The sequence below is a fragment of the Psammomys obesus genome, unplaced genomic scaffold (assembly GCF_907164565.1).
Source record: "Psammomys obesus unplaced genomic scaffold, mPsaObe1.curated_primary_1811, whole genome shotgun sequence".
NCBI lineage: Eukaryota > Metazoa > Chordata > Mammalia > Rodentia > Muridae > Psammomys > Psammomys obesus.
Window position 1 is genome coordinate 2,177,807 of NW_026596152.1, and position 12,224 is coordinate 2,190,030.

The 12,224-nt window shown below is 51.0% G+C and overlaps 1 protein-coding gene across 3 annotated transcripts in view; it reads right to left on the minus strand.

Annotated features, from left to right (window-relative positions):
• Pik3r5 (phosphoinositide-3-kinase regulatory subunit 5) overlaps positions 1-12,224 on the minus strand; it is a 59,018-nt gene that overhangs the window by 10,622 nt on the left and 36,172 nt on the right. For 2 of the 3 annotated variants that reach the window (XM_055594292.1, XM_055594293.1), the window contains exons 2-5: positions 10,874-10,993; positions 8,771-8,871; positions 7,654-7,722; positions 6,634-6,772 (exon numbers count right to left, since the gene is read on the minus strand). In XM_055594292.1, the coding sequence (XP_055450267.1) occupies positions 6,634-6,772; positions 7,654-7,722; positions 8,771-8,871; positions 10,874-10,976 (412 nt within the window). In that variant the 5' untranslated portion in view covers positions 10,977-10,993. The remainder of the gene's footprint in view (positions 1-6,633; positions 6,773-7,653; positions 7,723-8,770; positions 8,872-10,873; positions 10,994-12,224) is intronic. The other variant, XM_055594294.1, reaches the window with a different exon arrangement.

Genomic DNA, 12,224 nt, shown 5'->3' on the forward strand with positions numbered 1-12,224 from the left:
TTGTATTTGTCTTTGGACGTTGTTGGCAGCTGCAGTCGCCATGGTCACCCTTCCTATGGCGTTCTTGAGGAGGGCTCTCCTCTGTCATGTTTTCCCCATGCCTGTGTCTAGGGACAGTTCTATCGCCTCATCTCAGGGCTTTGGTAAGTCAGAACAGGGGCTGCTTCCTATGTTCTTCTCTGCGCTTATCTGCTTTGCTTTGCAGCACCAAGAGGAGGACACTATTTGGGAAGACACTGGTAGCTCCTGGCACACACCGACCATGGAGAAGCTGCGTTTGGAGCGAGTGGCCTGTCTGAACAGTCAGGACACCCACAGTTCCCAGCAGAGACACAACTATTCGGTAGAACTCCCAGCCTCACCATGAAGACATCCCTCAGCATCCCCTCGCCTCTACTGGTGATGTCATTGCTGCTTATCCTGAGGTCAGGGCTTTGTGGGGACGCACCGGTGGGCTAGGGCCTGAGCTGGCAACATACTAGAACCGACTGACACAGGACGTGGGACTTTTCCTGAGCAGGAAAGTTCCCCACTGCAGCACAGTGCCGACATAAAGACAAGAACAGCCGGGGTCTTCTGGGCGTGGGGGTCGCATGTCTTGGTGATCAGGGGAGGGCTTCATCCTGACTTTGGGGGTTCCCGCGTGCAGGGCTTGTTAATGTGTGGGTGTGGACAGGCTGCCTGCTGCCTGGCTCCTGCCTCATTGTTTAAACCGTGACTGTGCCAGCGCCTGCACCCAGAGCTGTTCTGGGGCTCCGTGAGACCTGCGCTTGTCATGCTGACCATGCTGTGAGCACACAAGAATGACATCATCAACAGGAGTCCCGCTTCCACGGACAGACTCAGAGGTTAAGCGGCCCACCCAAGCTCATTGGCTAGTCCGTGACAAAACAGAGGTGCTTGTCACATAAGGTTCCTTCTCTCGCACTTGACCAGAAGCTTGGACAAGGGGAAGTGAATGTCTCACTTATGTGTATGTTGGGGATGTGATATCGTTTTTCTCACCCAGTAGGACTGCACGTGGCCTGGTGAGACACAGTCCTTGAGGTTCAAGTCTCACATGCAAAGGGCCCTTGTCACCAGATCGGTCCATTGCAAGTGTGGTATTCTGTGTCGCCGTGTGAGCAAGGGGTCAACGCTCAAGAGACACGCAGGCTGAAGACTAAAGGGCGGTGCTGCAGGGGTTGGCACCGTTGTGGGTGGAGTCAGAAGGAACCGGGAGGCCCTGTCCAGTAACCAGCCTACTTCCTCCATACACATGGAGACTGCCAGCTGCTGTCTCCACTTCAGCTGAGTCTCCCAGACTCTACTGGGGGAGGGCCCAGATCCCTAGGTCCCTTGTCATCCCTTTATGACTCTGACAGGACCTGTCCCTGAAGTCATCAGCATCCCAATGCTTATCGCCCCCTGCGAGGCTGAAATCAACGGAAGCAGTGCTCGTCCTCACAGACTGCTGCAAGAAAAAGGCAGCACTGTGCTCCCATTGTTCAGATGGGGAAACTGAGGCTATGCGTGCTCCATGTCTTATGGAAGGGCCTCAGAGACAGTGAGTAGCAGAGTCAGGCCCAGCATTTGGAATCAGTGGTCTGGCACCAAGCCCAAGGAACCACAGATCTATCTGGGCGCCTCCTTCAAGAATTCAAGTTCCCTGGCCTCTGTGCCAGCCTTCCCCGGCTGCCTCCCTTGGCCAGGCTCACAACAGACAGGAGGGGGTCACACAGAAATAAGTTCCATCAAAAGTGGCACAAAGACATTCTCCACTGGGCCTACCTCCAGGTTATGTAGAAGAAGGGAACTTATGGATCCCACTACTTGCTGAGAACTAGGGCTCGGCTTCTGTGAAATCAGAGGCCACCTTAGGAGAATGAGAAAAGTTACAAGCGTTTTGTTGTGGTTGTTCTGTGGAAATGGTAATTCCCAAAGCTCTGGCTCCATCAGAAGTTTATAAATGATGAGAACTAAGATTGCCTCTGACGTCTGTTAATGCATATCTAATGTCTGTCAGTTTGTATGTGAGAGATCTGCATCCGTTTCTCCTGCCTTGTTGTCTTCTTCTTGAGACAGGGTCTCTCTGTGAGGCCCAAGGTGTGTGCTACCATGCTTAGGTGCTCTGCCTTTCCTGAAGCCAGCTCTACTGCCTTCTACTGGCTCAGCAAGGAATGGATTCTACGTTCAATGCAGGCTCAGTACAAACCCGTGGGAGCTTTTGAGCTGTTTGGAAATGATTCTCTGACGCCAGGGGAGGTCATGGTTTCCTATTTCAGTTCTTCTTACCCTCGAAGAGGGATGGGCGGCCCTGTGAGCGCACCCTGCTCCCGGCGTCTGAGTGTACCCCAGATAGTCTAGGGTTATACCAAGAGCCCTCAGCCGTGAGCGGCCACTCCTGGGTCTTCCCTGCTTTGGCAAAGGGCCCGTTCTCCATTTCCACCATCGATGGCTGTTCTGCCTGGCACTTGAGTCCCAAGCTTAGCGTCCCATCATCCCATGGCCTTGACCTCACACCTGCCTCTCCACATCCGTTTGCTGAGCTGATGAGAACAGTGCTCCTGACCAACAACCCACAAAAACATCTCGGGGCATTGCGTGCATCTGCCTAGGGCTAGCCACATGGTTCTGCCTGAAAGTGGGAAGCAGTCTCTCCACAGGTGACACCCCTCCCCCGTACAGCAGCTCCCTGGACCACTTCACAGAAAAAGGAGCCACTCAGTTCTGCGTGCACAGAGGCACTGGCAAAGCATCTGAAGTTTAAATCCTTTCTCTTGAAATTGCAAAGGGAAAGAAAAGCTTTGTCTCCTGGAAAAGAATCCCAGTCAACAGCCAGAAGCCAAGACAGGTCCATGAAATAAACTGACCTCATGCTGATTGCTCCTTTAGGATGCATGTTAAGTTGGGTTGGGAGACTGTCTGCTGAAAATACCCTGGAGCATCTTTTTGACTCCAGGTCTTATGGTCTCTTAACTGGCTAGGTGTGGTGGCACACACCTGTAATCCCAGCACTGGGAAGGAAGAGGCAGGTGGGTCTCTGTGAGTTCAAGGCCAGCCTGCTCTACAAAGGAATCCGGGATAGCCAGGGCTACACAGAGAAACCCTGTCTTGAAAAACCAAAAAGGAAAAGGAAAAAAAGGAAGAAAGGAAGGAAAGATGGAAGGAAGGAAGGAAGAAAGGAAGAAAGGAAGGAAGGAAGGAAGGAAGGAAGGAAGGAAGGAAGGAAGGAAAGACTTTCCACTCAGGTCCCTTCCACGAGGAGACCATTTACAGGAGGACTTTCACTAGCACCCACTCTGCTTATTTGTGCTGACTGGTTGTGGGGAAACAGATAACAAAAGTCGAGGAGCAGACAGATGAGTTGGTTGACAAGACATGGACCCTTGCAAAGGAAGTCCAGAACAGAATTTCAGTCCTGAACATCTCAGCGCTCCTGAGTTGGGGGACAGAAGGTAAAGCCGCTGACAGATTATGTTTACTGTGTGTGGCTGCGGGTAAATGCTTACACAGTCGACACAACCTGGAATGAATAAATGTTACCACAGAAGAGCAAAAGAATTACAATGTACAGTGTATTGGGGGGGGAGGCTCAGTCAACTAATTAATCAGCATCTTTTGATCTAAGTACTTCTTTTTAAATATTATATTTTTTAAATATTTTATTTTTTATTATGTGCAAATGTACTGTGTGGGAAAATGAGTATGTGGGTGCAGGTGCTCTAGGAGGCCAGTAGAGGGCGACAGATCCTGTGGAATTGGATTTAAGGTGGCTGTGCGCTGCCCAGTGTTGGCGCTAGCTAGGATCTCTCAGATCCTCTGAGAGAGCAGTATTTGCTCTTAACTGCTGAGCCATTTCTGCAGCCTCCATCTTGGGAAACTGAATAGTGTTCTACCAAATGACTCGGCATCCGTATACTGAACTGTGGTCATTATTCAGGGTTTTGCACTGGCTAATGACTAGGAAGGCACATTTGATGAACATTTCTCCTGCTAAATCTTTGCACAGCCACAGATAGTTTTCTGGATTGCGTTCCACAGATGGCACAGCTGCATGAAAGGGCGATGCTGGAGCTAATCCAGGCCTCTTTCCCATCAACACTGGTATTTTCAGTCTTTTTAAAGTTGGCAATCTGACGAGGAAACCTGTGCCTCCCTCTAATTCTGCATCTGCTTCATTCCTAGTGTAGGTGGTATTGTTTTTTGATGCGTATGAATCGTGTCCTTGTTTACATTTTCACTGGTGTGTCTGAAGATTTTTTTAAATTGACTCAAAATAAGCTTCCATGGGTCTGAAATAATTTCTATCACCATTTTTTTTTTTTAACTTTGTCATTTTGTTCCACTTATGAGACTTCAGTTCCTGACTTTCAGACCCTCACAGTTCTCTGTGGCTTTTACCTTAGGAATGCTTGATGACTCTTCTCCAGCCCAGGGTCACATACCCTATTTTTCTTCTACTGTTTTTGTTATCTTGTTTTCCATTCTTAAGTCTTTTACTTTATGTTTGAGATGGACCTTTGTTTTGTTTTATTTGGGATACATTCCTTCTATGTAGCTCTGGCTGGCCTGGAACTCATTATAGACGAGGCTGGCCCCACACTCACAGAGGTCCACCTGCCTCTGACTCCAGGGTGCTGAGGTAAAGGCGTGCACTATCAATGCTCCGCTGGGTTTTATTTTTAGGGTAGAATTTTAACTCCTGTTTAAAATGATCTGCCAGTTAACCTGATACCATTAATTAAACGACTGAGTTCTTTTATTACTGGTTAGAGGGCGCCTCTTTGCCAGGTCATAGCTTTTATGTATTTAACTGTTTCTGGACACTACCTCCTATCCTATGACCTGCTCCTACACCGTAGGGCTGTTTTAGGAACCTTCGCATTAAAGACATCGTCGTGCAGATGCCGCCTTCTCAGCCTGTCCTGAGAACAGCAATAGATGCACAGCAAACGCCATGCTTAAATGCTTCTGTGGAACAGTTACAGTTTCAACTAGGCTTTAGCTGTTCCATTTTCAAGGACCTTGGTGCTTTGATTTGGTTACATTATTTTCATGATACCTCATGTCACCAGGACACTGGCTCAGTCCCACCGTTAACAGTTTTCTAGTAAGTCAGGGCTGACCCCTCTCTAGGTTATTCATGTTTCTTATCTTACATTTTCTTAGGTTTCTGTCTCCATTGTGTCCTCCCCTTCTGTGCCTCACTCCTTCCCTTTCTCACTTCCTTTTCCCCTTCTCCTTTCCTCTCTGTGTCTACCTCTTTCTTTTTGAAACATGATCTGGCTCTGTAGCTCAGGCTGGCTCTCAAACTTGTAACAGTGTCCCTGCTGCCCCTGCTGCCCCTGAGTCGTGGATATTTTCCTATAGGTGGGGTTGGTAAACGGGGAAACTTTACTCTGCCTTTTCTCTCTCTGAGTCACTCATCCAGTAGTTCGATCACACTTAGATAAGCAATTGGGTGCTATAAAATTAAAATGTCATCTCTTCCAGATGGAGAAATATTTTTGGTTCTCTTTTTGCATAGGCAAAATACACATAAGGAAAACCAGAATGATGCTCAAGTTTAATGGAAAAGCTTGCGGCGGTTCCCTTGGGCTGTTGCCATATTAAAACTACTTCTGCAGCAATAGTTTCCATATACTGAGGGGCTTTGAATATCAAGAGAGCGCGTTGGCACTAAGCAAATGGCTTACGGGATCTACGGAGACTTCCCTGAGTCAGCAGCGAGGCGTTTTACTCTGCCCGGGGCAACCTCTCAGGGAATCAGACTTGGTTCTTCTTCCTCTTGTTCTATGGTGGTTTTGTTATGACTCTCATAAAAAACAAAACAAAACAAAACAACCCCCCCCCAAAACAAAACAAAACAAAACAAAACAAACCAGCGGCTCAGTAGGGAAGGGAGGGTGCTGCCAAGCCCGATGACCTGCATTTGATCCCAGGACCTACATGGAGGTGGAAGGAGAGAGCTGACTGCAGGCTGTCCTATGTCCTCCACCCGCAACCGCGTGCATCGGCTCGCATGGCACTAGAGAGCGCGGTTTGGAAGAGCAGTCGCTTGCCAGGACAGCCATCAGCCGCTCCATTCCCAGCTGCCGGCGCTGTCCCTGGGGAAAGCCACTCTCTTCTGCAGCTGCCTATCTGCTCCCGGGGCAAAGAACGGATCTTCTCATTCTCCCGGAGACGCCTCTGAGTGGGCCGCACAGCCCGGGAGACCCTGTAGCTAGTCAGAGGTTTGTAACCTTCCCAACGCTGTGACCTAACACAGTTCCGCCCCACCCCCCACCACCGCCACAACCATAAAATTATTTTCGTTGCTGCTTCATTACTGTAATTTTGCTACTGTTATGAATCACAATGCAAATATTTCTAGAGATGGAGGTTTGCCGAAGGGGTCGAGACCCACAGGCTGAGAACCGCTGTGCTAGCTACTCAGACTAGAGGGCATGCCTGGCTGGCTCCCTGAAAAAAACCTCCTCCTTAAATCACTTCCCATGTTGACTCTTCAACTCGCGAGAGCTCAGCCATCTGACCACAGTTGAGAACACTTAAAGAGGGCACCCCAAGCTCCTTGCCAGCGCGTGGGCAAGGGTGAGGTCCCAGAAATGCTAGTTCTCCAGGTCATGTGACCCTGGCCCCCTCGGAACTCACCCGGGGCCTTGAGTTCAGCGTCAATGAAAGTGAGCAGCTCTCGGCAGATGCTGCAGTAGGGAACGGGCCATGTCAGGAAGCAGTGGTAGGTGCTGGCTGCCTTCAGGAGGAGGTCGGAGTCTGGTGGGAAGTGTGGCGTCTAGGGCGGAAGTGGGGCAGTAGGACATGACTAGGGAGCCAGGCTCGGTGGTTCTCACCTTTAACCCCAGTGCTCAGGAGGCAGAGGCAGGCAGATCTCTGTGAGTTCCAGGCCAGCCTGGTCCACACAGTGAGTCCAGGACAGCCAGGGCTACACAGAGAGACCCTGTCTCCAAAAACAAACAAACAAACAAAGTGAAAAGGTGAGGAAGAGTTCATTTACATCCCCAGGACAGTTTCTGCTGCTTTTCTGGGACATCCCACAAAAGACAGGGCACGTCCAGGGAGCAGCATGCCACAGGGCAACACCAGGGAAGCCTGAACTACAGATGGACAAGATGGTGCCCGAGTGTCTCTAAGGCAACGGGCCTTGTTTTCATCAAATAAACTCCAGTTTTCCCAACACTTGAGGAAGCCTCTCTGAAAAGCTGTGAGCTCAGAGGTCATTATACGTGGTGCCACGGCTTCTACCCATTTTGAGGAACCATCTTCAGTGCAAATGCTACTCCTATGTAAATATCCTCCTGAGAGGGAAATATTTTTATTCTTTGGGTATACTGAGTTCAGGATGCCAGCAGTCAATTGTTTCACCAGGATGATCAGATCAGGTAATGCTGACCTCTAGGGTGAAATATTAGATGGACATAACATTCTCTCAGCATGATCCTTCTCAAAAGCCCAGGGAGAGCAGGCACCAGGGCAACCATCCATAGTGACTGGGAGCTTCCCTGGATGGGATCATAAAAGGAGCAGGAGGTTGAAGCCCATCTCAAGTGTCATGGCTCCCATGATTCTGAGTATTATCAGGGCTGTGAGGCCTGTGGCCCGGACAGAGGCCTCTCTTCCCTCTCCTCCCTCTCAGCTCCAGGCACCCGGACTTACACAGAGGACGGTGGAATAGAAGAGCAGAGCCAGTGGGGCGAGGAGGTCATAGGTGCCCTTTTCTTGGACCTGTGGAGATGACAGGGAGGTCAAGGTCTCTCGGCCACTGTGCCGCTTGGTGGGCGGGAGGCGCACCATCTCTTCTGTGCTGACCTCAGCAGATTAACTCAGCTATCTCCTCTCTCCCTTCGCTCCCCCACCCTGGCTTGAGACCTTCCACAAAGCCGTCCCTGTTGCTCCATGGCAATGGGTCCATCGCATGTGGGTTTGTGAGGTAAGGGCTCCAGAGGGGCTGTGGCTCCTGAACTGGCTTGCTTGTGATCAGCAAGCTAAGGCACCAGTAAATCTAATACTAGGAAGATGACCCTGAAAGATGCCACCAGCGAGGGACTTAAATGATGAACTTTCTTCTGGGGGTGACCAGCTAAGAGAGAAAATCACCTTTACAACTCAGTCATGCATTAAATATATTACTTAATATATATTAAATATATATTAATGCATGTCTGAAATAAAATCACCTTTACAACTTAGTCCTCCATTAATATGTAGGCTATATTAATATATACAATGACTAATATATATTAATGCATGGCTAAGTTGTAAAGGTGATTTTATATATAATACATACATATATATATATATATATAATATATGGACAACTTAGAAGAGAATCCTCAGGAGACAGCTAGAGTCATTTTGGGGACTTGGCCCATTCTGGAACCTCAGCCCAGCTCAGCATTAAACAGGCTCTTCATTCATAAAGGCCTGCATGCTGCGTTTCCCTTCCCAACCGGTTCTCTCCTTCGTGTCCCTGCTGCTGTGGGTCCTTCTGTGGAGAGGAACTCAGTAAAGCCCCTTCCCTCCTCCCCTCCTAGTCCATACCTCGACCTGCAAGTAGCATCTATCCTAAGATGGAGTTGAACTCAGGCACACGAGGCACCTGAGGCATGTTTACACAAGACAGAGCACACCCTTCCTGGGAAGACTCGTGTACAAGCACAGCTCATGGGCTTCCCAGGTTGGGCAAGCCCTCCGGGGTCCTCAGAGCTGACCTGTGTCTTGACTCTATGAGGTCAGTGCCTGAGGTGGTCTTCAGCGCGTGGGTTACCCTCACCTCTCGGGTTTTCTGTAGGATCTGTTCCAGGAGGATGAGGAAGTGGCCCGGGTCCCTGCTGACCAGCTCCTGTAGGCTCCAGCAGTTCAGGCACAGCCCGGCTAGACAGGGGGCAAGTTAGGCCAGTGGTTAGTTTCACTCTCTCCGGAGCCTCAGGCAGAGCTGTAGGGAGAGGGTTTTATTCGGGAACCCTGCTGGATCATGAGTCCAGGGGTACAATAAGGCTGGCCTAGGCCTAGGCTGTATGCATAGTGAGACATACTGAGTGGCAGTGACAATGATGACACCCACAACCCCGACAAACAAGCCTAGAAGGATAACGACCTTTTCTTCTTCCTGTGTCTGCAGGGGGCTCCTTAGCCAGGGGGGTTGTCGATCTGAACTAGGATCCCTTAGAGGCCAATGAGCCTGTTGAGACTTCTGGGTATGGAGGTGGTCTCCTCAGCAGTCCCTGCCCACGCAGTCCCTGCCCAGCTTTCCAATAGTGACTCCTACCAGATGCAAGGCCGTTGGGACGGAGGCAGGAATTGCTAGAAGAATAAAGATGGGAGCTCTGAGGAGCTCCACCCAGACCCAGGATCGGGGAGTCTCAGACAGTCATGGGGCTTCCCGAAACTGCTTGGCAGAGGAGCTCGGGAAGGGGAAGCTCTGTTCACTAAGCTGAAAGGCCCTGAGCACTGGTCACGTGACTTCCCAGGCTTTCTCAACGTGCTGGTCCCCGGTTTCCCTGAACTCAGCAAGGGCAAACCCCTGACAATTAAAGAGGTGACCACAGATACGGGGCTGCATCCATGGGGTGGATGGAAGGCGATATGGGCTTCCTGCAGCTGGGGGTCCGGGCCTCTTCAGGATGTGAGTGCCTTTCAGAGCCCTGGAAGCTCCGGGACGTATATCCAGATGCCTACTGACTTTCTTTCCCCTTTCTAAAATTTACAGAGGGCTGGGGCTGCGGCCCAGCGATAGAGCACTTGTCTAGCATCCATGAGGCGCTGGGTTCAACTCTTGGTACTGCAAGAAAAAGAGAAGAAAAACCCAACAGCAGAAAAAACAGCCTGGGAGAAGTTAGATATTTCCATACTTTTTAACAGAACGACGCTTGCCCCAACTTCTGCGTAAACTTTGGCTCTATCAGGACCCAGGAGGGAGGGAGGAAGGGAAAACACTTTTTACCGACGACCACCTACGGTGTGCTAGTATGGTGCTGGGCCTTTGCGCACACTCTCTCTGCCAGTTTCCCCTCTTCGAGTCATTATCATTCCCATTATCCAGGCAAGAAATTGGGATCCATAGAGACAAATGGGATGGACAAGGGCGTACCGTCAGTGAGAGTCTTAACCCAAATCTGTCTACCTCCAGAGGACAGAGAAAGCCGTCCACAGCAGTGACATGAGAGCTGAGGCCACAGTACGAACAGGCCAGTTTCCAGATAGGAAAGAGGCAGTGGGTTCAAGAAGCAGAAGGAATCTACCTCCAAACAGGGACTGAGCGACACAGGAATAAGAGGACCATCGGCAGCATAAGGCACCCTTGTAACTAGGCACCAGCCTCAGGGGACACAACCACCCCAGCCTGCACACGCCCTGCAGCCTAGGAGAGTCAGGGAAGGGCAGAAGGGGGCTGTGCAAAGAACTGGAAACAAACAGTCTCTGGGGAGAGATGCCTCAAGACTCTGGGGAGAGACGCCTCAAGTCTCTGGGGAGAGATGCCTCAAGACCCCGCTGCTCCTTTGGAGAAGTGGCTGTGTTTCCAAAGGGTTCAATTTTGTCTCGAGGGGACTGTGCATCTACAGCTGCTAAGAAAACAGGACAGTGTAGGAAGAGGAGAGAGAAGAGCAAGAGGAAGCAGAGGAGGAAGAGGAGGAGGAGGAAGAAGAGGAAGAGGAGAAGGAAGAGGAGGAGGAAGAAGGGCAGGAAGAGGAGCAGGAAGAAAAGGAAGATTATATAAGGGAAAGCAGGAGAGCCTCACACAGAGGACTGTAAACAGGGCAGGGGCTGTGCCTGCCTCCTGCCCAGGTGATGCTTGGGGACGTACTCAGCTGGTGGCACGCAGGGATGGGACCTCCATCTGAGGGTCTGGAGTGCCTCCCAGTTCCCCAGGACCTACCTGACCAGGGGGCTGCGCGGCGTCCAAGGCTCAGTCCATGCAAGCATCGCTCCAGAGCATGGTGGATGCGGTCTTCCGTGCACGTCGTGGCTGCTGGCTGCATCCTGAGTCATTGCCTGCCTGAGGGACAGGTACTGGTCAGCTTGTTGGGCTCCCTTCCTGGAGAACACCTGGCTAGGGGAGGCCTCAATCCAGCAGGACTGTAGTAAAAAAGTGGCAGACGGCTGGGCGGTAGTAACACACGCCTGTAATCCCAGCACTCGGGAGGCAGAGGCAGGCGGATCTCTGTGAGTTCAAGGCCAGCCTGATCTACAGAGCGAGTTCCAGGACAGCCAAGGCTACACAGAGAAACCTTGTCTTGAAAAAAAAAAGTGACAGCCTACTGGGGTGCTGTGGGCATCGTGCAAGGAGGTGCTGTCTACAGGGAGGGGGCAGCTTCCAGAAGGCTCATCTGTGCGGCAGGCAAGAACACCACTGGGGCATAAAAGCTCAGAGGCGAGGAAAAGTGGGTTCCAAGATGGGAACACAGCAGGACATGGGACACGCCTACAAACCAGGCAGTAGGGAGTGTTGCCAAGCGCTCAGGAAATGCCCAGAGATGCCCAGAGAATGGCCAGGCCTCAGATAATCTGGGCAAGGGTCCTCCAGAAGTGAATTTAAAAAAAAAAAAAAAAAAACACGTGTGTGTGGGGGGGTTCTTGTGAACTTCCAGACCTGTGTCTCTTAGCCCTGCAGGGCGGGACTGCAGGATCCCCTTCCATGTGCCAGACACCCCAACACCGGTGCTAGGGTTAGAATGAGGGTGGGGGTTTCTCGTCAAACATTCTCTCACCCCCACCCCATCCAACCTCAGCTCTGGTGCCCAGGTCCTTTCTGCCTTAAACTTTTTGCAGTCTATCCAGAGCCTCTGCCCAGGCCCCTTCTACATTTTCCTGAGGGCCAACTCCATGTCTTGATTCTGAGAAGGGTTCTCTGGGTCCTTCGGAAGCCACAGCAGGCAGCACGGCACAGGGATTAGGCCACGTTGTAGCATCCATCAGAGTGAGACCCAAACTGAACTCTGATTTTTGCTAGTTGATGAGATCTGTGGCAAATGTCTGCACTTCTCCCCAGACCTCAGTTTGCTCATCTGCGAAGTGGAGATGGTGATGGTGCGGATGTTAAGAGGCTGTGGGGAGGCCACAGGGCCCTGACTGAGCACTCACTGTGGGCTCTCTACCCACGCAACCATCTCTGCCACTCGCCTGCCCTGGGGGATTTCTTTTTCCCACGGCAGACACTGTCTCTGGCCTGTCAGACCAGGACATCCGGGACTCTGAGGAAGTATTGGAATAGTTCTGTGGATCTGAGG